Genomic DNA, 27,468 nt, shown 5'->3' with positions numbered 1-27,468 from the left:
TAATTGGTTTGATTATAGCCAGAACTCTTTCCATTAAATAAATTTTATGAAAATAGCTATTTCATTTAACATAATGATGTCAATTAATTCTAGTATATATAGTGTTTATGAAATCAGGGCCCTTCTTCATTATGTATGTTGGTTTTTTTACTAGAGCAGAATAGTGACTTGTGCACACGGGTGTATATACTACAAAATAGAACTTGAATTAGAGGCCAATAGAATGGAAAAGTAATTTATTTTAAAAATTATTTAAACATAAACAGTGAGACATGGTAATCCAAGAAAAAACTTGTTTAAACAATAAATAATAAAGGAGCATTTTTCTCTTTCCTCTATGGAAGATGAAGAAAAGTATTATCCTTAATAGACCAAAGTATGGCAAATCATGTTCTTGCCCTTTCAGGTTCCAAACAATTAGTAATGGCTTAATTGTATGGAATATTTTCTGGAATACTTTTTTGCCAATTGGATATCTAATTGAATTGCTTCCGGAAATACAGATGTTACAGTAAACACATCTGCCAGTTCAGTAGATAATACATTTGCATATCTAAAAGTAACCAGAACATACAATTCAGGGTACCAGGTATTATAAGGATTTACAAAATAACAAAATGTTGATGCTTTTGTATTCTGGTTAGGAATGACAGAATGTAAACTTACAAGCAACCAGTAAGTTAGCTTATTTTGAAGACATACCGCAGTGACAAGTGCGACAGCAGCGTTTTATCGAGAGGGATTGCAGAGCATCCTTGTGCTCTCAGCACCCTTCCAGAAGCAGTGGATGATTACGAGGCCTCTCTTGTCTCAAACACTATTTTGTACATTCATCCACAGTATAAATTAGTGAATCTTAAAGCTAGGACTTCTTTACTTCTGTAAAACAAATAGTACCTAATTGGCCACAAGATACCAAGAACCTTTTAATAGTACTCTGAAAATAAAGAAGTTGTCACCTTATTTACAGATTAAGAATGAGTATGTTAATATGACTCTTTTCAGTCAATTTTTGTTTACCCGGTCAAGAATTTGAGAAGTCAGCGTTTAAATACTAAAACATGAAATATGTATCTGTGAGTGTAAATGTGTATGTTTACCCACACTGCCGTTAAGTAACAGTAGCTTTTGAAATCACTAGATCAAATACAAATAAAGTAAAATAATTTTAGTTTTAAGAAGACTGTTGATTTGCTCTTTTGTCTGTAAGTCAGTACAACTATTCAGGGGTTCTGCTGCTAAACTCTGATCTTAATTTGTGGTTGGTCATTAAAAAAATTTTGCAAACTATGCTAACACTGCTTAATGGCTAAATTGTAGGCTTGAGCATATGTCTAAAGCCATTCAGTAGACAATCAGTAACTGTTGAAATATTTGCTAAACAAATGAAAAATGTGTATTGTCAAATTTTCAGTTGTAATTTTTCCCCAATGCTGCCAAATTTTCAGAGATAGTACACAGTTATTGTACATTGGTTTAAGATATACCTTTCTGCTTGAGTTTTACTTAAGGCGTAACTTTGAATTAACAATCTTAATTTTTAAGTCATTTTCATCTGTGTATAAAATTGGCGTATATATATATAACTAAGCCATCTTAGAGGAGTTTTCAAGTCAAATGCAGTTAATAGGCTTAGTAAAAACCATTTCTGCTCTACCTTCAAATTATAAAGGAGTTATAAGCTCTTCAAGAATGAATATGTGCAGTCACTATTACCAGTATTTTAGAACTTATATACTCATGTAAAGATCCCAGGTTAAGCAACATTCTTTATGTACAAATATTCTGAAAATTGCCTGTTTGCATTGACGCATATGATGATGTTGGTAATTTCATACAAAGATTTCCTTTGTGGGCAAAACAACGCAGAATAGCATTTTCAATCAAATGCTTTTGAAAAATGAGTACCATCTAGTAGTAAACAAGCTCTGACAATATTTTTGCATACAATTAGTGCACATGAACTTTTGACAATCTCTATTCCACCTGAATCAAAGGAAAGCCATCGTACCACTTGGCAAATCGGCTATGTGAGAATGTACACTTTTCAGTCATGAAAGTGTTACATTACAGTGAATTATAGATTAGTCCTAAACATCTAAGGAGGAATGAATCATATCAATATTTTCCCAGATCTCTGACCAGAATTGCTGTAAATCAACATATGAGAGAAGAAATACAGAAAAATCAAAAGGTTTGTTTGAATTCCTCTTTAAAAAAATTTGTTGCACTAATATCACTATTTCAGACTTTGGATGTATAATTTTCATACAAAAAAGAAAATGTTAATTTGTCCTTTTTGGTTATTAAGACAGTTGAGCTTTTTTCATTTTTGTGTTGTCTCCTTTGTGTGGCATGCAGTCTGTGATTCCAGCCAGGCTTTCCTGACGCATGTCCTACTTAACCTCCTCCACTCTCTACTCCAGACCTTTTGACCACATGGTATGGTTTTCTTCATAGAATAAAGAATAAAGGCTATGAGTTAACTGTTCTGTTTCTCGTAGTTAGTTTTGCCTAGAAGCTTGTGAGGACCAAGTCAAGTTTACACTGCTGGAGCATTACTAAAATCCTATAGCTTACAGGACACAATTGATCAGTAATTTGATAAAATTCTCCCAAATGGTCTCTTAAATTACCTTGAAACCCCAAATGATCCTAATGGTGTTAATACTTGTGAAGTGCTTAGAACACTGCCTGGCTTTATCACATCAGACTGGTTTGGCTTTAAAAGTTAAATAGTACCACATACCCAGGGCCCTAATCAGTAGGAGTTTATTTTTTCTCACATAAACAGAAGTCTCAAAGTAGGTGGCTGCAGATATGGTTCTTTTCTTTTATGGTCGCAAGATGACTACCAGCTCCAGACTCTTATCTGTATTCAGAGCAGAAAGAGGCAGGAAGAAGGTATCAACCACATTCATCCTCACTTAAGCCTTCCTGGAACACGTCAGTGAAGTTTGACTTTCATTTCATTGGCCACAGTTTTGTAAAGTGGCCATCTCTAGCTGCAAGGGAGACCAGAAAGTTAGTGTTTACTTTTCTAGTAATTGAGGCAAGTGGAGAAGTAGGTTAGGGATGGTGGTACGTTAGGGATGGTGGTACGTTAGCCAGCCAAGAGTGCCTGTCACACTGAGACAGAGTAAGCTCTCAATAACTGTCAGCTGGTTTGATGATGACAGACAACTACAATGATGATAATGAAGCAGATGCCTGGTTCATTGGAGCATGAGTATTAGGAATCATAACTCATCATCCCTAACTGGGATGTTCTTTACCCCATTGACCACCTGACAAATTCTCGTTTATCCTTCAAAACTGAGTTTCTGGTATTGCTCCTTTCTGTAATTGTCCTAATTGCTCTTACCATTCTTCAAGCTGAATGGATTGTTCTCTTGTAAGAGCTCCTGTGTTTATTTGTTTGAATAATGCCACCTACAATAAGAAAGGAAGAGAGGATGGGAAAGAAAAAGGAAAAAGAAAGGAATGCCAGAGTATTAGTGGCTTCACACAATCAAATTTATTTTTTGTTCATTTACTAGTCCAAGAGGGTGGTCTTGATCGTCAGAGCTTTGCTCTATGTGATGATTTTGGGTCCAGAGGCTGGAGGCTTTCATTAGGTTAAAGAGGAGATATGGAAGGAATAAAAGAGATAATTGGAAGGACTGAAGATCCAAATCACCAAATGGGATCAATTCAAAGGTAGACCAGTGTGATAACATAATCCTGGAGTGACAACCAGAGCTAGTTGCTGAAGTAGAGGGGAAGTGGCAGTTGGTAGAAATGAGTAAATCAGGAAACTCTGAATCTAGGGCCTTGAATGAGTGCAGTCCCTGGCACACAGCGTTCCCTCAGAAATATTTGTTGAATTGAAAACTTTTGAATGTTTAAATGTTATCTAAAATACACTTTATGTTTAGCAATGTGTAGTTTTGAGATGTTGTATATATTGTAGCAGTTATTAATAGCCCAATGTATAAACTGAGATCCAGTGATTTTTTCTGGGTCACTGAATTGGTACAAGACAGAGCCAGAATTTGTGCCCTGATGTACAGTTCATTTCAGAACAACTTAAGTATTTTGAATTTGTTCAAGTGCCAAACACCTTGCCAGGTGATGATTGGAAAACAAAGATATTTGAGAAGACTAAGAAATTTGACCTAGTCACCTATTTTCCAAAAATTCTTTGATGACTCCTGTTTCCAGAAGAACAACATACAAAATGCTAGAGAGATGTATTTAAATAAAACCAGGTGGGTAGGGGGAGTCTGGTGTAGACTGTCAGCTCCCCCCAAAAAATCCCAGGGAAACCTGTTGATAAGCAGAGCCCAGTGTAGTAAACGCCAGTCAGGGAGAACAGCACCTTGCTAGAACCTTGTTAGAGTCTCAGGAGGAGGATGTTAGGGTAGAGTATTTCTTGGGTTCTGAGGTCTCTGTTCAGTTGGTTTTAAGTTGGGTCTTTCAAGGTGAGGAATTGTTTGAGATTGGGTGGAGTTTGTCACACAGTAGTTTAGGATCGGTGAACACAAATTGATGGTTTTGATGAGCAGACTTGTCGGCTAAGCAAGCTGTTTGCCTTAACTGTCCAGATTTGTAAATCAGAGTGTTACAGATTTGCCTGGAAAAATTGGCTTGCAAGAATTTCCTGAAGCAAATGGTTCTTTATTCATTTATAGCTTTGTCTTCCTGGACAAGAATTTCCTGTAATAGTTGAGAGTTGTTGGCCCAGGTGATCCCAGTTCTCAGTCGCATTGGTTGAGGTGTATTGACATAGGTGGTCTCATTTCTCACTAGGAAGGCAGAAGATGATTCAAGAGGTGGACAGCAGCTAGGTAGAACAGTGAGGGAGACGAGGTTACTTCTCCTATAGTGCTTCATGACCAAAGGTTTGGTATTACTAGTAGGTACCAGGTAGCACGTCATAGGAAAGGACTATTAAAAAATTTAAGCTCTTTGGTTGATATATTAGCAGATGGAAAATGTGAATTACTGAAATGAATTATGTTATTGTTCACAGTCACTCTCTTCTCTCTGTCAGAGAGTCTCCTTCTCTGCCCCTTTGACATTGGTTGATGCCGTGTGATTTCCTTAGCTAATATAAAATGAGCAGATACGTATGTCATATCCAAGCAGAAGCCTTGAATGTAACTGTATGGTTTGGTTGCAATCTTGCTTCTGTTCTCTATCACAAGAGGCACGTCCCTGCTCTTCTGGTCTGGCTCCTGAAATGAAAAAGGCCCTGGAGCAGAGCCGAAGATCACCTGGACCTGTGAAAATGTGATGTGAACAACAAATGTTTCCTATAGTAAGCCACTGAGATTTGGCCACTTGTGATTTTGGGATTCATTATATTAGGAACTTGGTTACAGTAACAATCATCAAATGTATTAAATTTTGTTACTTTTTCATTTGTTAAATCATATTTTGTCTTATGCTCTTGAAACTGTTAAAAGCCTCTATGTTTGAAAGAAATCCAGAAATAATTCTGGAAATAGAATGAAAACAAACAGTGATTTTAGGAATCTTAGAAGGACTAGAAGAATAAGATAGCTATCAAGGAAATGACAAGGTGCAAGTTCTACTTCACTTGCTGGTACTATTACTAACTTTGAGAAAGTCATCTTCTACACACCTCTTCTGTAAAATGTAACTAATTATGGAGTATATATTACAATAATCTTTGAATATATTTTATATATACAATTGTAAGGTGGCAGAAATAGTAGAAACAGTCAAAATGACAAGTTGAAGATTAAAGTTATTTTTAAAAAGTTATTCTAATATACATTTTAAAATATCTTTTATTTACATTATCCAGAATTCTCTCAACCCTAGTATTTGCTCTATCCCTTCATTTTTTCAGTAATTATTTGGATCTTTTAAATTTTAGTGTCATCTTTATTATTTGCATAACTTAGTATTTTATTATCAACTGGGCTAGGGAGGCTGGTTATAGTTCATTTTATTTAGCCAGATCACACTTTGGATCAAAGCTGGCCTAAGTTGACACTTTGTTATTCAGTTAAGAATATAGCAATTGGTTCCAGTAGGAATATGACTGCAGCCCAATTCAAAAGGGTCCCATTTATTCTCCTTAAAATCATACATAGCAACAAAGAGAATGAGGAAAACTCCTACATAGCAACAAGGAGAATGAAATAACATTTTTAGCAAAATTGGCAGAAAGCAAAACCCTACAAACTCTAACGTTGATTTGTGGTGAAAAATGCCCAACACCAGTATAACTGAAGTGTAAAGCTACACTGGTGAGGAGGGAAAGAATGGAAAGGTGCAGGGGGCTCCTTGCAATGACAGTCTCAGAAATCAGCAGCAAATACTCATCCTCAGAGAGAGAGCTCCACTCTGAGTAGGAACAGTATGGACAGGACTTAAAACAAGCAGGAGAGGGCACGTGTGCTGAGGGAGATAGAGAGAGAAGTCATGCAGAGTGTATGAAAGTGTCAGATTTAAGAAAACCTGGCTAGTAAAAGAGGGGATGGCTCACCCAAAAGACAAGGGCAGTATCCTCTTGTGGCAAAGTGAGAAAAAAAGTGACTGGTGATCAGAACCCCCGAACCAGCGTAATATTTGAGACTCTGAGGAAGACTGACCATTAGATGAGCCAACTTAAACTGTTGATCACTATAAGGAAACTTCAAGCCAAGAAGCAGAGAGCTGATTTTGCCCCTTGTGCTCCAGAGCAATCTTCCCTGCTAACATCTGGTCCAAGAAAATCCAAGTGTTTCAAATATGATTAACCAAAAGGTAAAACTACTACATCCACCTAAAGATCTTACTGTATAAGCAGGGAGAAACTGCATTGTAGATGAAGAAACCTCACTAAGCAGAGAAAACCTGTAATATAACATTTGGACGTGTGCTTGAAAACTTACTGAAGTGGAGAAGCCATGCCCAATACCAAAATACTGTAACTCTCAGTAAAGATGGACAGACAATAGGCGGTGACGCGCAGATAACAAGAGAATGTGAAACCAGAACTGGAAGGACTTTGCAAAGGTATAGAAAGTAAAGATAAAACCATTTCAGGAGCCAGCCTGGTGGCATAGTGGTTGGGTTTGCATGCTCTGCTTCAGTGACCCAGAGTTTGCCAGTTCGGATCCAGGGCCTGGACCTACACACTGCTCATCCAACCCTGCTCTGGTGGCGTCCCACACGGAAGAGCTAGAAGGACTTGCAACTAGGATGTACAACTATGTACTAGGGCTTTGGGCAGAAAAAAAGAAGATAGGCAACAATTGTTAGCTCTGGGCCAATCTTCCTCACTAAAAAGAAGAAAAAAGGTAAAACTGTTACAGAAATAAAAACTAAAATTTCAAGTGGCACAAGGGAGAACTGACCTTATGGAAAACACAGTGGAAGACGTAGTGGATAGAAATAAGAAATACAAAGAAAGAAAAACAGAAATAGAAAGGATTCAAGAGAAAATGATAAATAAAAGGCAAGTAAAGGAAATCCAGCATACCTATACTAGAGTCCCTGAAATAGAAAAATAAAACAAATGGACAGAACGACTGCTTAAAGCTACATGTAGAAAATTTTCTGAAATCAAAGACCTAAATCTACATATTAAGAGGGTGCGTTATGTAACTGGGAAAATTAACCACGAATGATCAAAACAAAGACATAGGCTATTGAACTTTATAGGAAATAAAGGGAATTATTTATGCATTTATTTAAAAAGATCATTAAGGAAAGAAAATAAGATTGGCATCAGACTTCTCAAAAACAACATTCAATACCAAGAAACAGTGCAGTTCCACCTACAAGATGGTTAAGGAAAGAAAAGCTGTCCTTCAAGCTGTCTTTTGGATAGAAATGTATATATATGCTACAAAAATGTTGAACATCAAGAATTCAGGGAATATTGCTCCTGAGAGCACTTTCTTAGGCATTTCTTCCAACCAAGAACTGATTGAAGAAACTTTGGCAGAAAAACACATTCAATCCCCAATATTGAATGTATTTAATATGTAGTTAAGTGTACAATTAAAACTAAAGAGAAGGTGGGGGAATGGGTGACAGTGTAATAGACAAATAGTACCTACTCTGACAATGACAAAATATTGCTACTATTAAAAATAGAAGGGAGATAGAAAACAGAATAACTTTCTGATTTCCTTAACGGAAATACTTGGGAATCAAAGGATTTGATTAAGCTGAAAAGTCAAGCAATAGAAGCCTAAACATATTTAAAAGTACATAGTTAACCACTAATGAATATAAAACTATTGACTAAAATTAAGCTGTGCAAGAGGAGGAAAGGCAGCAGGAAGAGGTTAAAAGCTAATTTTATTCTTATTTGTAACAGAATCATTAGTTATCATTTAAAGAAAGAGATGACTGAGGGTATTACATGAAAATACATGTTTAGTAGTAACTATTGGAACAAGAGTCTAAATCTTCCCTAGTGTGAAAAGAACTTAATATGCAAAAGAAGAGAAAGAAAAACCATTCATAAATGACATTTAAAAAATACATCTGGAAAAAGTAAATACAGCATGAAAGAATGACAGTTGAGGCTCACTGTATCTGTGATATCAATAAAATGTGAATAAGCTTAACTAACATGTTAGCAAAATTTTTCAGTTTGGATCGTTGGGCAGACATAATACATGAGAAATAAAACTCAAAGTAATTCAGGAATGTTAAAAACTAAAGGATAGTGAAAGTATACCAGTCAAATACTGTGTTGCAAGGGTAGTAATCTGAATACCCTCAAGCTAAATTCAGGCCTAAAAACATTAATGAGCAAAAAAATGGCCCTTTATAATACTAAGGCACAATGGAAATATGGCAGTTATTAATATCTGTGTCTCAAAATACTGTAGCAACATTCATGAAACATAAAGTACCAGAGATGGAAGGAGAAATAGAATTTACATCTCTAAAATTGATGAAGTAGTCAAAAAATAAGTAAAGATACAGGAGACCAAGCAACATTAGCAGGGTCTTATGGATGTATAATAAATTTTGTATCCTGATAATAGAGAAAATATGCCTTTTTTCAAGTTTTTATGGAGTAATAATGGCAAAAAAACCAGAAAGTAGATATAATAGAAAAAAACATTCTCTTATCTCAGAGCAATCAAACTAGAAATCAATAACAAAATCAGAAAAAAGGACTTGTTCACTTGGAGGTTAAAACCTCTTATGTTCTCTTAAGTGGAAGGAAAAAATACATATCAAAATTGAAGTATTAGTTGATAACGTTTAAAAACACACGGTATTAGACTCTTTGGGACAGAAGTAAAACAAAGTTCACAGAAAAGCCTCAAAATCTTACATCAGTAAAAATGAAAAAATAAAAAAAAGTATAGGACCGCAAAGGTTAGTAAAAGAGCAATAAAGAAAACCAAAAGAAAGCAGAAAAAATTAATACAGGTAAAAATACATTAGAAGACAAAAATAGTAAAACTAAAGAATTAAAAGGATAATATAATCAAATTAAGTTTATGTGAGGAATGCAAGGGTGGTTCAACATTAGGAAATCTATTCATATCATAATATGATTAGATCTTAGTTGTAAAGTTGTATGATCATCTCCATAGATGGTGAAAAACATTTTACAAAATTCAAGACGTATTGCTGATTGTAAAAAAACACTTTATCAGAGAATTGATTCTACTTCCTTAATGTGATTGAAAGTGTGTGCATGTGTATTTGTGTTATCTCAGCTTAAAAACCAGCATCTTACTAACAGAAGAATACTAGGGGCATTGTATTAGTTATTAGTTAACATTAGTCAAGAAAAGTATGTTAGAAGTATAAAAATTGGGAAAAAGTGAGGTATGAGAGAATCAACTAAAAACAAAAAACTATAGATAGAAAGGTGTGTTAGTCTGCTCAGGCTGCCACAGACTGGGTGGCTTAAACAATAAAAACTTATTTTCTCACGGTTCTGGAGGCCCTAAGTCCCACATCGTGGATTTGGCAGAATCTGTTTCTGATGAGAACTCTTTTCCTGGCTTATGGACAGATGGCCACCTTCTTGCTGTGTCATCAAATGGCTTTTCCTCTGTACACACATGGTGCACCACCCTTATGGCCTCATTTCACCTTAGTCACCTCCCTGAAGGCCTCCTCTCCAAGTACAGTCACACTGCGGGTTAGGGCTTCAACATTTGAGTTTAGGGGGGACACACTTTAGTCCACAACAAAAGCTAATGAGTTACACAATTAATACATAGAAATCAATAGGCTCCATTAACAACTAGTTAGAAGATATAATGTAAGAAAAGACTCCATTTACAACAGCAACACAAGCACTATCTAGGAACAAACTTACCAAGTATGTAAGGAAAAATTTAAGCATTCCATAAGGGCATGTTGAAAGACACACGTGTTCTTGTATTTGACGATTACGTTACTGTACACTGGAAATCACTTCTAAGTTAATTTATGAATGTAATCAGAACCTAATAAAAATGCCAAGAGTTTCTTTTTTTCTGAAACTTGACAAGATGAGTCGAAAAATTCGTGTGGAAAAAATAGGCAAGGAATAATAGCCAAGAATATTCTGAAAAATTAAAAGAGCAATGTGGACCTGCTGCATGTGGGTACGCGCACAGGCTGGTGTCGTGGACTGTTGCTCTGTAACTGTGCTGGCCACCCGCTGCTCCAGCCTGCTCAGGGCTATTGGGCCACCCGCTGCCGTTGCCTTTTCCACCTCTCATCATTTGAAATTAGCAGTGAAACAATTTTGAAACAAGCTTTGACTTCTGAGCAAGAAACCTTAAGTTTAATCAGTAAACTAAATAATCATGACATTGTATGTGGTCATCTTGTTTAGCTGCCTCTTTTGGAACACACTGAAAGACAAGGATGGTAATGGCTCTCACGTTATTAATCTCAGGTAAATGTGTTTGGACTGGTAATCCATGTTAGCCACTACCGCATGGGGTGTGTGGAAGGTAACTAAACAAACTGGAGCGCCAACCCTGGAGAGGAGGGTGGTTATGACTGGAAGGTCAGAAAATCTTGGAGTGTCCCTTGCAGTGTTACTGAACATGGACTGGGCACATGAACACCCTGGCAGTATGTCACTGCCACAACATCTAATCCATACACACCAAGGAGTATAGTTCCTACAAAACATATAGGCAAGAAGTTTACACACAGAAAAGAGAGAATACTGGTCCTTAAATACAGAGAAAGACAGCCTATCCTCGCTCGTAATGAGAGAAATACAGATCAGAATGAAACTGAGACACCAGATTTTAACAATTCAAAAGTTTGATACTGCACTGTGTTGGCAAGTCTATCTTATTTTGTGTAAGAAAGCAGGGAAAGCAAGATATATATTTGTACGTATTAGTGTTTGCATAAAGGAACACCGGAAGGATGAACAAGAAACTTTGGGGAAAAAAAAAGGTTACCTCTATGGGCCACAGATAGGAGCTGGGAGACAGGGTGGAACGTGCTGGAATGAGCATAAGAACTCTTTGTGTATAGATTTTTATATAGTTTTCACTTTGGATTCATGCAAAGATTGTTCAGAAAATATTATGACTATGCCGAGATTGTATAAGTGAATTTGGATTTGGTTTTATTCAGGAGACAACTGCTTTAACTCCAAAGTATAGCTAATTTCCATTCAAAGTTCATAGTTCTTATTAATTTGCTCAGAGACTATTTTTGGTGGTTTTAAATTCAATGTCCATCCAATGTGTGGCTGTTATTGTTTACTGTTAAGAGCTGTTAAATTATATTCCAATAACATTTTTGTGTGCGCTTGAGGGGAAAAAAATGGAGATATGGTCAGGTGGTCTGGTAACTTTTTTTTTTTTTTTTTTGCTTCAGCAGTATGAAACAGATTGTTTAATTCAATAATTACGTAATAAACCAAATGCAGATACTTAAATACAAAATACAAATAAAGATTACAGCTAATCCGAATAAAAGCTCATGCTTTTCTAATTATGTAAACTAATTACTTAGAATGTGTGAAAATTTTACAATCTGAGACATTCCCTAGATTAGAATATTTCTCCAAAAGTTTCTCTGTAAAACATATTTCTTTTAGAATCTTATTTTCTCTCATCATTCATCCTGGAAAGGAAAAAAAACCTTTCTACGTTAAGATTTATGTCTGATTTGACTTCAAATTTTAAGTTCAGAATGCATGTAGTTTCAGCTTAGCAACCTCCAGGCATGTTTGTAAACCAGTTTACCTTTATAAAGCTCAGCCAGTCTTCTGAGATTCAATCAAGTGGAATTGTTTTAGCTTCAAGCAATGGCCTACCTCTGTTGGTCGTTAAAGGGGTACGTTGCAATACATTATTCCCTCTTTTTTTGAATGAGATGGTGGTTCTCCATGGGGATTTGTATTTGCTTCTGCTCAAAGCTTAAGAGCTCTCTCAACTTAATTCTGCTTTAAATAAAGAGCCTGCATGTATTTTTTGGACCTTAAATATAGTGTGAAATCAAGCCTCAAAGTCATATGAAGAGAAGCCAGAGGCCATGAATTCTTATGGAGGATTTATTCTTCCTCCACCAAGAACATCGTTGAGATGGACAAGTTTCTGTGCTGTTTCTGCAGGGTGCTTTGTTTTCTAGGTCACCTTTTCACTCTGAGTGTGGCACTTATTTCTGTGCACAAGGATATCTCTGTGCCTACTCCCTCGCTGTGTGGGCCCCAAGCTTTGCCTTCTGAGACTGGCCCTTGAAAGCCCAAGCTTTAGACGACCTAGGAAGCCCGATTTCCTCGGGAGAGGGCCTTCAGTGTTTGTTACATCCTTGGACTCACAGTCCTACTTCTTCTCTGCCCTTAGATGAAGTCTTTATTTTTAAAAGCTGAGTCATTCATTTAGAGTGCATTATTAATATTTTAATCCAGCATTTCTGACATTTTCTTTTAGTAGGAGGGTTTCAGGATCTCTGGTTCATCGTACAGCTGGAAACTGAATTCTTACTCCTTGATTTGAGAAACGCTGCCTTAAATTATACTCTTAGGATAATTTGCCAGGATTTAAGGCTACCCCTCTGAGGGGAAGGAGAAAGAATTTGTCAGCACCAGCCTCTAATAGACTGACGGTATTTCAGCAATCAAGTTCACTGAGTTCAATTTATTACCTTTTTGAGCATGTTCTTTGTTCAAGGCACTGTGCCTGGCATAGACATTCTTGAGGGAATTAGCAATTTAGTGTGGGTCTGTGTGCTTGAAATGCTTTCTGCTTAGATTTGAGGTGCCTAAAATGATGAGGTGCTGGGGAGAGCTGCAGACAGTGTATGATGGTTCAATGCAAGTTTTGGGAAAACTGGCAACGAAGTCACTAGGCGTCTGTAGATTTTGAAGTTAGAATGCAGATTTCTTAGAATAAGTAACTGTTTGATCGAAAGGCACAGAGGTAGCTGAAGACAAATCAAAATTTTACCTGTGAACCTTCTCATAGTAAGGTTTAATCTCTTACCAATATTTTATAAAAGTCAAGTGGAATATTTTCTGATCTGTTACAAATTTAGTTTCTCCCTTCCCTTCTCTGTATGTAACTCACCTGTCATGGTGAGTGATAACCATACAGAAAAATTCACCTCTCTCAAGCCTTCCCTGACTCTCAAATTTGTTGCTTCATCTGCCTTTCCATAATAATTTATACAAATCCCTATTAGATCACTTATCATGTGATGTTATTGAAATGCACTGTTTTAAAATTGTTTTTCCTTCTAAACCAATTTGCCTACCCTGATAATAGTAATAAAAGCTTCATTTGTGAGTGTTGTGTGTGAGACACAGGTATATATTACATTTGAACTTTATAACAAACCCATGAGGTAGATATGAGTACTCCATTTTACAGATGAGGAAACTGAGACTTACGGGAGCTAAGTAAATTTGCCCAAATCTTACCACTAGTAAGTGGCAAGACTAGGATTTAAAGTAGATCTGACTCCCTCACCACCATCTTAATAACTAAGCTGTATTGGCAAAGGCATTGCCAGGCACTTGGGAAGTCTTTACTGAATGGAAAGACAGAATGTTGAAACAGTCCTTTAATGGAGACCTTCTTGAATTTAGAGTGGCCTCCAAATATTTACACATACACCAAAGTTTTGAGTCCTGGGATATCAAAGATTAGGACGATGCCAACTATCAAATTCTAAGTGCGTGTGCACATACACATGCACAATATGAAATGTAGGCAAGTAATCATTGTAGCATTAGAACTTTGATATCACATATTGCAAAATCAAAATATTCAGGTGTTTGTGTGTCTGACTTGTCATAAGATTCCCATCACTTAGTCAGGGGTGGGCAGACTACTACTCACCTGTAGGCCAAATCTGGCCTGACACCTGTTCTAAAAAAAGTTTTGTTGGAACATAGTCATGCCCGTGTGTTTACATGTTGTCTGTGGCTGCTTTCATGCTACAAGAGCAGGGTTAACTGGTTGCAACAGAGATATGACCGGCAAAGCCTAAAATATTTACTCTCTGACTGCAGAAAGTTTGCTGGCTCCTGACATGGGTAACTGGTGTTAAATGACTTTGTTAACTGTTTTTCTGCTCTGTTTCAAGAATCTTCTTAATAGATTTGAAATTCAGCCAGGTGATGCTCGTCTGTTTATAAATGGACTTCGTGTTGATATGGATACTTATGATCCTTTTAGGTAAGTATTGAATTACTAATACAAACTAACTATGGTTTATATAGAGGTAAATATTGTCCTGAATTTAGTATTTGTCAAAAATGCCAATAATCACTTTAAAGGTAAAGCAAATACATGTTTTGACTGTGCAAAACAACTCTATTATTTTGGTAGAATACTCTCTTGCATCTTAGAATGTCAAAACTGGGGGAGACCATGGAGGCATTTGTTCAGATGAGAAGACTGGAGTTCCTGAATCTGAGACCTATACTCACCCCATTGTTTAAAACTGTCTTTGATTGAATAGTAGGTTTATCCTTTAGGGGGAAATTCCTTGAGACTGGGCTCAGCAGCTAGGGAGATCTCGCCTCCAGGAAGGAGCTGAAAGGAACATGAGATGTTTCCCTAGAGGAAAGAAATCAACAGGAAGGATTCAAAGTACTTGTATCTGTCAGAAAGGAAATTTGAAATTCTAGAAGGCAGGGTGCTATCTATTTCCTTAGGTCAAAAAAAAACCTTCAAAACTGCTCTAGGGCAGAATTAGAAAGTCTTTTATTTATCATGGCCATTGGCCCATAAATTAAAGGCATGGGCAAAGCAGAAGAGAAATCAAATTGAATTTATTTTAAAGAGAGGCATAAAACTACTTTAAAAATTAATATTTAGAATGTAAGATAAATTTAGTAAACATGATACTTTAGTTCAGATACTCAGTTTTAATTTGATTGAATATACTTTTATTGAACTTAAATTAATTGTTTATCTTATTACAAATTTGGAAATATATAGAAAAATACAGGAAAGATTAAGAAGTAGAGTAGTTCAATTGGGGCTTTTCTCTTTATTTAGTTGAATTCCTGGACCTAGTATTGGGAAAATGGTGACCTAAGATATATATATAGGATGAGTACTACACACACAAAGGGTAAAGTGATTGTAAGCTCCTGGCCTGTAAACTTCAGAGAGACAAAAATTATATCTATACTCAGAAAAAGTGAAAACAGGTTTAAAAGAGAGAGTGAAAAGGTGTGTAGATTTTGGAAAGTTTTCTGTGGCAGTATATGGGGAAATTTTCATAGCAGAAACCTTTTGACGGGTAATCTAGAAGACTGTAGGTTATTTGAGAAATACAACCCCGTTGGCTCCTCCACCTGGTAATTAGTGATCTGTAGGATGGGTGATACATTTTTGTTCCTCATTGATGTGATTGCTAGTTGCAGCTACTATAATTCCCTTAGAGGAGGAAAAGAAAATATGTGAGGATATTTATATCTTCTGACATTTTTAGCACAAGATAAACAAGAGGATATCAGAAAAAGATTAGAACCTGTAGAATAAAGTCAGTGTGAAGAGACTGGTGAATGGAAGAAAATGACTCAGGAGAGGAGAGGAAGGAAAATGTCCCATTACTGAAGTTATACCCTGGACCTCCGAGGCTTCCTGGGCGACTGGTACTTCAGAATTGTCCATTTGGAGAAATAAAGGGAGTGGGTAAATGTTTTGCACTTCCTTTCTACCTCCTGTCTCTCGTTGGATTTTTGGGTTGTGGAGAGCTGATACTATGCCCTGTGGTTTAGCCTTTCTTCCTCTGATCCTGAAAGTAGTGAGAGGACCCACAGCCTCCCTGGGTCAGGTCAGCATTGGTGCAGTGGAGGCTGTACCGGGGCTACCTCTCACCCTCAGGGAGGCTAGGACAGTGGGAGGTGTGGCAGTGACCAGGGAGGAAGACAGGTAGGACTGAGTAAATTGAAGTCTTCCATAAATGGTGTCTTGTGTATCTCCTTTAGAGGCACTGACATCTTTGTCTCTAAGCACTCACCTTAGCCACAGACTTGACCAGACAGAAACTGGTACAAATTGAATGTTACTCCTTTTGATAGCCAACCTATTCCTACTCAAGCAGTGTCACTACAGTGTGACTACCAGGAAGAAAGAAGTAACAAAGGTGTCTTGATATCCCCACCAGTGTGATTTTTTCTGTATCTTAATAAAGTTATTTGGCTCAGAGTTCTTTTGAGTGCTTGATAAATATGTATTTGTAATGCAAGCAACATTAAAACTCAATATTAACAAATCAATTTTAAAATTCAATTCAGTAAATATCTGAGTGCCTACTATGCTATAGAAACACCTAGCTTTTGGGGGTATAGTGGTGAACCAGACAGAAATAACTGAAATCTACAGTCTAGTGGGATAATTGATATTAAATAAATAAATAGAGTGTGGTAAGGTTTATAAAAAATAAAGTGCTAGCAAATAATAGGATTCTAGGGGCCATCCGGTGGCGTAGTGGTCAAGTTTGTGCACTCTGCTTTAGTGGCCCAGGGTTCGTGGGTCCAGATCCCAGGCATGGACCTGGCACCGCTCATCAAGCCACATTGTGGCTGCATCCCTCATAAAGTAGAGGAAGATTGGCACAGATGTTAGCTCAGCAACAATCTTCCTCACACACACAAAATTAATAATAATAATAGGATTTGAAATCTCATTCCCTTTCCAGTGTACTGTGTAGCTCCACCTAGTTTTCCTGTTGGTGGTTTTCCTTAGAAACTAGGTTGAGACAATAAAGATGATAGTTACAAAAGCTTTGAAGAATATTAAAATTCTGTCACACAAAAAAGTGATCAGTAAGCATCATAAAATTTTTTAAATGGAGAGAACATTGGCAAAGCAATCCAAAATTCTTAGTTTACAACTGAGAAAAATTAGACTAAAGAGGTTAAGAACTTCAGGAAGTCACATGTGAAGTAGTGTTATAGCCTAGACTAAATCTTATTATTAGATTGATAATTTGTGATATTTAAATTAGTGTTTATCACACTCATCTCCTAGTAAATCTGTCAGGGGTTGGGTGCTAAAAGGTTTGCTTTGTAAAGCAGCGGTCAGAACTGTCTAGGATACAGATGTGCAGAGCTGAAGTCACACAGGCCAGCTTGAAACACTTATAAAACAGCTTTCTTAAGAGTTTAGATATTACATCTCTACTTTTTAGATGTAGATCTCTGTAGGCCTCCCTGAGAAATGTATTCCGAAATGCATATTTTATTTTATTCATTTCTGAAAGGCAAAGTAATTTTCATGACCCAATTTTTTAATTAAGCACTTAAGTTAAATATTATAAATGTGAATTTTAACACTTGGTTTCAAAAAGTAATAAAGTTTCTCCCTGCCTAGTAAACTTTTACCTTTTCGGACATGAGCACACTTTACTGCAGTCCATAAAGCCTTATCTTTCCAGATGCAGGAAAGCACTGCAGTCCTGTAGCGTTGCTATCCCAGCCCTGCCGCTCCACTAGCCGAGGGACCTGCACAGGAGGCTTCACCGTCTGAGCCTCAGGTGCAGCATTTGCGACTCCCTGAGATGGTGGTGAGACTCAGAGGAGCTCTGTTTGAAAAGTGCTTAACATCATCTGGCACACAGTACAAGCTTGATAACCAGTAGTTTAAAGAATCGAATTGCCCAAACTTTTTGTCAATAGTATTATTTATTGATTTTATTGTTATTTTTAGCAGTAATACTTTCTATTATGTTTAAGAGCTATCAAATTATTATATATGCAAGTAGAAATTTTAATATGTATTCTAAACAGATGTGAACTTTGATGCTTTAATGGGGCTTCCTCTGTATTAAAATTTTATATTTTAGGTCGTGTTTGATCTTTTTTTTGTAGAAGATTTATCAAAAGAGTGACCTAATATATTTTTCCCTTCATATTTGGCTTCCCCAGGGGTGAGCACATCCTCACTTCTTTGGCAAGGAATATAATAAATATACCTTGTTGTTTTATCTCTTAAATAATATTTTGTTACCACTAAAAAAAAACAAAACAAAAAACCTCAACAAAAGTTCACCCAAGATAACTAATGAGAAGAAATTCTTGTCTTTTTTGTTAATGAGTTTAATTTAATAATCTGTTTTCCTGCTGTTAATGAAAATACCAGTGAAACTTGTTTCTAATGCTTTGAGAAAGCTATAAACTTTAAAGGATTTTTTTAATTTTGGCAAATTGAAATAAACTATTTCTTTCCTTGAAACAAAGTCTTTTGGATATGCTGAAACTGGAAGGAAAAATGATGAATGGACTTCGCAATCTTGGGATCAATGGAGAAGATATGAGCAAATTTTTAAAATTAAATTCACCTGTTTTGGATTCTACGTATGCTTTAGATATTCGGCATTCTGCTGTAATGGTAAGTGCTCGTGTCATTCCTTGTTTAAAACCTTTAGTAGCTGCAACACTTCACAGAAAAGCAAATATTGGCAGGCTTTAGAATAAATTTACGTATTTTGGAAAAGGTTGTAGGAGAATCAGGGAGAAGAATGGAAAGTGTAGACTCACCCCATCTCGTGCGTGGATGCTTCCCCCTCCTTGCATTCTCTGTGTCTCCCTACAAGAACGCCTGCTTGCTCTCATTCAGTACCCTTCCAGCTTGAAAGGCAAAAACAAAGCAAACGAGAACAACGAAAGAATCACATGAACAACAACAACAAAACACAAAATAGTTTAAATCTGAGGAACATAAGAATACCACCTTAATATGATGAAAATTCTGCCTACACCACTTGCTGCGGCCTCCTAAGATTCTGGTCGGTGTATTACAGCCTGAGTGAATTTTCCAAAATCTGATCACATCGCTCTTCCTTGCTTAAAGCACAAAAACAGTCCTTAGTATGCCCTATGAGGCTGTAAATGGCCTATTCCCTCCTTTCATTTCTTAGACTATGAAATATTATTTTCACGATATCCTTTATCTCATGCTTGGAAAGCAATTTTTCCTCTCTCTGTCCAGTCAATTCCTACTCTTTTTTCAGACTTCAGTTTCAAATAGCACTTGCTGAGAGAAGCTTTTCTTAGCTATTCAGATTAGATGATTTTTTCATATGCAGTCATACCTGAGAGATATTGCAGGTTCAGTTCCAGAAGACCATAAAAAAGTGAATATCACAATAAATAGAGCCACACGACTTTTTTGATTTCCTAATGCATATAAAAGTTATGTTTACACCATAGTCTATTAAAGTATTCATAGCATCATGTCTAAAAACAATGTGCACACTTTAATTTAAAAATACTGGGGCTGGCCCCGTGGCCGAGTGGTTAAGTTCGCGTGCTCCACTGCAGGTGGCCCAGTGTTTCGTTGGTTCGAATCCTGGGCGCAGACATGGCACTGCTCATCAAACCACGCTGAGGCAGCGTCCCACATGCCACAACTAGAAGGACCCACAGCGAAGAATGTACAACTATGTACCAGGGGGCTTTGGGGAGAAAAAGGAAAAAATAAAATCTTAAAAATACTTTATTGCTAAAAAATGCTAGCCATCATCTGAGCCTTCAGCAAGTCATAATCTGTTTGTTGGTGGAGGATCTTACCTCAGTGTTGATGGCAGCTGGCTGATCAGGGTGGTTGTTGCTGAAGATTAGGGTGGCTATGGCGATTTCTTAAGACAACAATGAAGTTTGCATCAGTTGACTCTTCCTTTCACAAGCAATTTCTCTGTAGCATTTAATGCTGTTTGCTATTTGATAGCATTTTACCCACAGTAGAACTTCTTTCAGAATTGGAGTCAGCCCTCTCAAACCCTGCCGCTGCTTTATCAACTAAGTTTATGTGATATTCTAAACCTTTTGTTGTCATTTCAACAATCTTCACAGCGTTCTTCACCAGGAGTAGATTCCATATCAGCAAACCACTTTTTTTGCTCGTCCATAAGAAGCAACTCCTCATCCGTTAAAGTTTTATCCTGAGATTGCAGCAGTTCAGTCACATCTGCAGGCTCCACTTCTAATTCTAGTTCTCTTGCTACTTCCACCACATCCACCCTTACTTCCTCCGCTTAAGTCTTTAGCCCTCAAAGTCATCCATGAGGATTGGAATCAACTTCTTCCAAACTCCTGTTACTGTAGATATTTTGACCTCTTCCCAAGAATCACAAATGTTCTTAATGGCATCTAGAATGGTGAATCCTTTTCAGAAAGTTTTCAAATGACTGCCCAGACGCATCAGAGGAATCGCTATCTATGTCAGCTATAACCTTACAAAATGTGTTTCTTAACTAATAAGACTTGAAAGTCAAAATTACTCCTTGATCCCTGGGCTGCAGAATGGATGTTGTATTCGCAGGCATGAAAACAGCATTAATGTCATCTGTCTTCATCAGAATTCTTGGGTGACCTGATGCATTGTCAATAAGCTGTAATATTTTGAAAGGAATCTTTTTTTCTGAGCAGTAGTTCTCAGCAGTTGTCTCAAAATATTCAGTAAACCATGTTGTAAACAGATGTGCTGTCATCTAGGATTTGTTGTTCCATTTATAGAGCACAGGTAAGAGTATGTATTACCAATTCTTAAGGGTTCTAGGATTTTTGGAATGATAAATGAGCATTGGCTTCAACTTAAAGTCACCAACTACATTAGCTCCTAACGAGAGAGTCAGCCTGTCTTTTGAAGGTTTGAAGCTAGGCATTGACTTCTCCTCTATAGCTGTGAAAGTCCTAGGTGGCATCTTCTCCCATTGTAAGGCTGTTTCGTCTACACTGGAAGTCTGTTGTTTAGTGTAGACACCTGCATTAATCATCTTAGCTGGATCTTCTGGATGACTTGCTGCTTTGCCTTCCTTCCTTACTAAGGACATGTATTCCTCACTAAAATTGATCATTTCTAGCTTTGGATTTAAAGTGAAAGGTGTGTGACTCTTCATTTCACCTGAACACTTAGAGGCCATCATAGGGCTGTTAATTGGCCTAATCTCTATATTGTTGTTTCTCAGGGAATAGGGAGGCACGAGGAGAGGGAGAGGGGGAATGGTTGGTCAGTGGAGCACTCAGAACATACACGTTTGTCAGTTGAGGTCTCCGTCTTAGATGGACACTGTTCATGGCGCCCCAAGACAATTACAATGGTAGCATCAAAGACCACTGATCACAGATCACCATAACAAATGTAATAATAATGAAAAAGTTTGAAATATTGCAAGAATTACTAGAATATGACACAGAGACATGAAGTGGGCAAATGCTGTTGGAAAAATGGCACCAATACACTTGGTCAACATAGTGTTGCCACAAACCTTTAATTTGTAAAAAATGCAATATCTGCAAAGCACAGTCAAGCAAAACATTATAAAGTGAGATATGCCTGTACACATTGTGTCAAGGCGTCCCCAAGATCACCCTCAGGTTCAGTGATTTGCTAAAAGGATTCAAAAGGCCTAGAAGTTGTTATACTCTTGGTTATGTTTTATTAAAGCAAAAAAATACTAGCAGTATCAGCGGAGGGAGAAAGGACATGAGGTGAAGTCCAGAGGAAACCAGATGCAAGCTTCCAAGAATTTGCACCTAGTGGAGTTGTACAGAGCATTCTTTGTTTGTCGTGTGACAGTACATGCAAAGTGCTACCTACTAGGGAAGCTTATTTGAACCCGGGAGTTTAGGGGTTTGGAAAGGAGTCTGTCGTATAGACATATAATGGCTATGTGACTGATCTCAGTCACTAGAGCTCCAGACCCTCAGAGGGGATGCAGGTGTTCATCATGAATCATGCTTTCTATAAATTCTCTCTGCACACTGCTGCAGCATGCAGCAAGGCCCTAAGCTTGCAAAAAGCCCTTATCAGTCAGAACATTCTGAGAGCTCAATTCCCAGGAGCCAACCTAGAGAACCTCTGTCACGAAAACAGACCGTTCTTGGGAATGTGCAAGTTGTGAGCAACCCAGGCCTGCTGGGTTAACCCTTTCATGCACACACACGCACACACGTGTGTATACATACTTATTATATGTGATAGAACACTAAGCCCTCCATATGCTTAGCACAGTTATAATTTTACATTTATCCTGTGATTCCCTGATGTCTTTGTTTCTTACCAGACTATATAAAACTTCTTTAAGGTAGGAATTCTATCCAGTTTTTTCTCTCACCATTATATCCCTGGTTTTAATAGGAAGTCAATAAATATAAATATTCCCTGAATGAATAAGTAAATGTTTATCTCAGAGCAACATAAAACATAATTTTTAACAGTCAAACTGTGAGAGCATTCCAATTACAACATAATCTATATAAGTATGTCCATATCACTGTTATGATTTAACATTATTATAAAAAGTGTAACTATTAAGAGAAAATAAAAGTATTGCATGACATAAAAATTATCTAACTAGAACTCTCCAAGGAAAGCCATTATGAGAGACTATAATTGATAAGAGACTATAAAATAAGTTTGAAATGACAGTAAACAGATCAAAAGCTTTTTTTCCAGAAACCATTTGGAAGACATAATGATTTATTCATAATAGCATAAAAGTTTAAATACCTTGATAATATCTTAGTAACTACTATGTAGTAAAATTATCTTAATGACTAATGATAAAAACTGCAACTTAAGTGAGGAGATATAAAAGAAGGATAAAAGGACATGTGGAAAGAGAGTGTTAATTGGCATAGCCTTTTAAAAAATTATGGCTGTGGTACCCTTACAGTGCTCATATACTTTGATCTAGTAATTTCACTGGAAACTACCATAAAGAAATAGTTGGGAAGGGGGAACAATCTTTATACCCAAAGATATCATCATCACTGCATATTTTTAAAACAGAGTAGAAATGAGTTAGGTGTATAACAGAGAAATGTTGTAAATTGTATATCCACACAATCGAGTATTATTCAGACATTAAAATTATGTTTATAAATATCTTTTAATAATCAGTAACAATGGCTGTATTCTCATGTTAAGTAAAAAATATAGACTTACACGATAGCATCATGTGAAAAGATGGACAGAGGATCAGAAGGAAATAGATCAAAATGTTAAGTTATTAATGGATGATATGGTTTAATGAGTAGTTGGGGCTTTTTTCCTTCCTGCTTTTGTGTGAATTCCAAATTTTTAACAATGGATATGTATTATTATATGATCAGGAAAAAAGTTTTTAAGGGGAAAAAAACAGAACCTCTCTAAATGTCTTGCTGATTGTTTCGTATAAAAATTTAAGGGATTCCCTCTGACGTATCTCAGTTATTGCAGTTACTTTTGTCCTACCTAACAGCCTCTCCACTTATGAATTTAGTCCCCCACCTAAAAATCATGGAACGATAGCAGCACCAAAGAAATGCCATATTCACTGATTATCAAAGACCTCAGACTCAGGAAAAATCACACGAGTTATTAGCTGCCATCATTATTTTCTAGAACACTAAGTGATTTGGTATAAACATTTATTATAACTGTTTTACTGCTCTTTAATTATATTCTCTCATTGGCTAGATTTTACTTTTACTTGGATATCTTTGAGTGTAATAACAGAGTCTTTTCTAAAAATGTTTTACCAGAAAAAGGAATGACCACATTGGTAATCATAATACTTTGTGCCTTTTATTTTAAGTATTTATGCTTTTTAGCATTTATAGAAGAGTGCTGGGAATGTGAGTCACACTGAGAAAATGAAGGAAGTAATTTTCAAGGTTATTCTGTGCATAAGAAATAGATCTCTAAAGAAACTTTGCAGCTCCATTTACAAAATAACATTCTGGTCTTCTAAGATTGGCAGTAGAGGACAGTCACTCATGGGATGGAGCAGCCCTGATGCTGTCCTCATTGCCCTTACCCTCCGCAGAGTCCCGCTTCCCTGGGTTGAAGTCTCCTGCTGTAGTACTGCTCTGAATTCTCCTCCTCTCTTGCCCAACTCTTGTACACTTTCAGGAGGCATTCTTTTCCAAGGAACTTCTATCTGAGTGTGTCACAAAGTAATTTTCTATTGAATTAAAATATATATAACATAAGATATGCTCTTTTAGCCTTTTAAGTGTGTAATTCAGTGTCATTAAGTACATTCACAAGGCTGTACAACCATCACCATTATCCATCTCCAGAACTTTTTATTATTCCTAACAGTAGGTATAAAGGCCACAGTTAAGACTAACAGAACTAGTGAGGTAGATGTTTGGAATATCAGTGCCAGTTCTCCATGCAACTTTGTGAGGCCACTTTTCCAGCTATTGTTGATGCTTCTGTAGATTTACTTGAAACTAAAGAAATGGACAGTTCGATCGCTATGGGCCTATTCAGTGTGATTTCCAGTGTTGTTTCAATAGTTCTCCAAATGGATCAGGATGTCACCTCAATTAATTTCCCCAACACCCATGCTGTAAGTTAGACCGCTGCTGTAGTTTTCCAACTTTGGTATTTCTGATAGGAGTCACGTAGGGCACTAGGTTTAAATGGAGATTCCCAGGGCCTGTTCTGAGCTTCTGGTTTAGTAGGTCTGAAGTGGGGCCAAGGAATCTGCATTTTAAATAAACACCTCCAGCTGTTTTGATCCACATCAAAAGTGACTCTACTTCCGATCATTAATCAGATTCAGAGGGACTGATACATAAAGCCTAAGGCCAGTTTCTCACTTAAAATAAGAAACATAACTGACCGCCACGGAGATCGGATAGTCACATCCTCTGCTTCGTGCCTTCTCCTCCTCTGGCCAGGATCCCCACAGAAGAAAATTTAACAGATCTAGACACTGTTGACTGAGTCTGCAAAGATTTCCAGTTCACAGGGGATTCCTAGCATATTGTGAGGATCTTTAGAACTGTTGCCATTACCTTCACATCTTGTCAAGAATTACCTCAGAAGCCTAAACAAGATACACTACTCCTGACTTTTCCAGGGAGACCAAAGTTCTCCCTTCTAATTCTGTACTACCCAGGCAAATTAGAGTGGAAATAAGCCAATCCCAGGTCACCATCACACTTGCGAACCACGAATGTAGAAGTTGTAGCTGTCCACTGTTATCCCTCCTCGGATGTCTTAAGTATGTCTAGAGCTGAGTTAACTCCCTCTCCGCTTTCGATCCTCTCTGCTTGGAAGAGCCTACTTCTCTTAGAGCCTAATTCTTCAGGGTTGATATGGTGTTCCTTTCTGAAAGCCGTGAGTTATCCTAGATTCCTCCCTCTTACTCATCCCTCTTTGTTTGTGTCTCTTAACTCTGTCTTCTCTCTAAAGCCACTGCCTCTGACTTAATTAAGCACTCCAAAAACTCATGTCTAGCTTACTGCAAAAACTCCTCATTTCTTCAAGCATTGCCTTGTCCCATTCTTTCTCTCCTTTAGTACTTTCAGCCTCATTCATGTTAGACCTTTGCCTGTCACTCATCTCTCTTACACTTGTTTCAACTTTGCATAATCTTTTTCTCTGTGCACTTTAGTTGATATATGTACTATTGATCTGTCATTCAGTTTACTCATCCCCGTCTCTTCCATGTGCAGCGTGCAATTAAACCCGCCTGATAAGTTCTTACAATTCTTAATTACAGACACTGTTTTTAAATTCTAGAATATCCCTTTCTTTTTTAATAGATTTTAGTTCTCTGTTAAAATTTTCCATCTTGCCATGTATTTTTGTTCTTTTTAAAGAATACATTAATTGTCGTTATTTTAAAGTTTTTGCTTAAGTCCCTTTCTGTTATGTTTTTTTCTCTTGCATTTCATGTGGTTCTTTTCTTTTTGCATGACAGTTTTTGATAAGAGCCGAAAATTGCTGATGAAAGGTTATAGAAGCAAAGAGTTGTGAGGTTTGTTCTGGCAGTCCAGGTAGAGATGCTCACTTGATTCTCTTGTGGTTTGATTTTGTTTTAGGCTTTGTGCAAGCTTTTCTCTTTTTTGTTGTACTCCTAAGGTCTGGCCCTACTGGGTCTCAGATGAAAGCGCAGTGTTTTGCAAAGTCCTTTCGCCTTCAGCTCCGGCCTCTGTGTCCTCAGTACCATGCTGTGGCTGTGGCTTCAACCTCCCGGGTTCTATTTCCTCCTGGAATTTTTGAGGGGTGTCTTGCCAAGTGTATGTTCAGTTAGTAGACAGCAAATGAGAGGAATTTATGTGGAGATGCTTTGGTTTCTTCCCTGCAGTTTCCTCCTCTCCTGGATTGCCCCTGCCTCAAATCCCACCAGTTTGGCAACCCTAATTTTGACTTCTCTCTTTCCAGCCCAATATGACTGTTACTTTCTATTTGAATTCTGTTTCTCCAGGCTGCAGTTTGGAAAATGCCCCCAGGGACAGTGTTGAGGTGAATGTGGAGCTTGTCTCTTACACCTCCTGCTTTCAAGGATTGTAACTCCTCAATCCTTGATTCTGGGTTGACACCTGCCTCCATGCCTCTGAACAATGGTTTATATGTCCTTTCCAGCTTTTATCATTGTTTCAGGTGGGAGGGTTAGTCTAATATAAGCTCTTTCATCATGATTAGAATTAAATGTCCAAGGTGTCAGTTTTATAATTTAATTATTATACGACATTTTATTCTCCTTATGTCCAAGCCTTTCAGTTTGAGACGGGCAGTCGAGGACCTCATCACCTTCTGCACTGCTGATAATTGAGATAAATACGTGTCTCTTTTAAATGGTTTTTGGAGAGTAATTTTTATAGAATTTTATTTTTTAATATGAAAAACAAACATGAGTAAAAGGAGTCAGTTGTTTTGGGGGGAAAGGCTCAATGTAAAAGACCATGGTAATATAAAATTGTACATAGTAATGTTCCTTAATTTAAAGAATATATTTAATCAGAAATATAGAAAATCCTCTGTGTATTTTTACTTGTCATTTGATAGCGTGAAATCTGGCTCTGAAATGATTTAAGTATTATCTTAATATAGCTTTTACAGATTTCTGGATTCTTTTCTAGTGGATTAATGACCTAGAAAATGATCATTTGTATGTTATGTGGCCTGCAAGTTGCCAGGAGCTTCTGAAGCCAATATTCCCTGGAAGTATACCTTCCATAAGGCGTAATTTTCATAATTTGGTGAGTTTTCTATTTTGACATTTTGTATACATCTTTTATAAAGATATCAGTGTTCTTTTTGGATTACCCTGCTCTTG

General features: G+C 37.0%; 1 protein-coding gene across 3 annotated transcripts in view; it reads left to right on the top strand.

The window, feature by feature from the left end:
* Positions 1–27,468, top strand: part of UGGT2 (UDP-glucose glycoprotein glucosyltransferase 2) — a 184,716-nt gene that overhangs the window by 49,567 nt on the left and 107,681 nt on the right. For all 3 annotated transcript variants that reach the window (XM_070579077.1, XM_070579078.1, XM_070579079.1), the window contains exons 10-13: positions 2,134–2,194; positions 14,533–14,624; positions 18,644–18,794; positions 27,272–27,391. In XM_070579077.1, coding sequence (XP_070435178.1) covers positions 2,134–2,194; positions 14,533–14,624; positions 18,644–18,794; positions 27,272–27,391 — 424 coding nt within the window. The remainder of the gene's footprint in view (positions 1–2,133; positions 2,195–14,532; positions 14,625–18,643; positions 18,795–27,271; positions 27,392–27,468) is intronic.

The sequence above is a fragment of the Equus przewalskii genome, chromosome 16 (genome assembly GCF_037783145.1).
Source record: "Equus przewalskii isolate Varuska chromosome 16, EquPr2, whole genome shotgun sequence".
NCBI classification, from domain to species: domain Eukaryota; kingdom Metazoa; phylum Chordata; class Mammalia; order Perissodactyla; family Equidae; genus Equus; species Equus przewalskii.
Note: the sequence above shows the minus strand (reverse complement) of the source record. Positions and strands in the feature narration are given on the sequence as shown.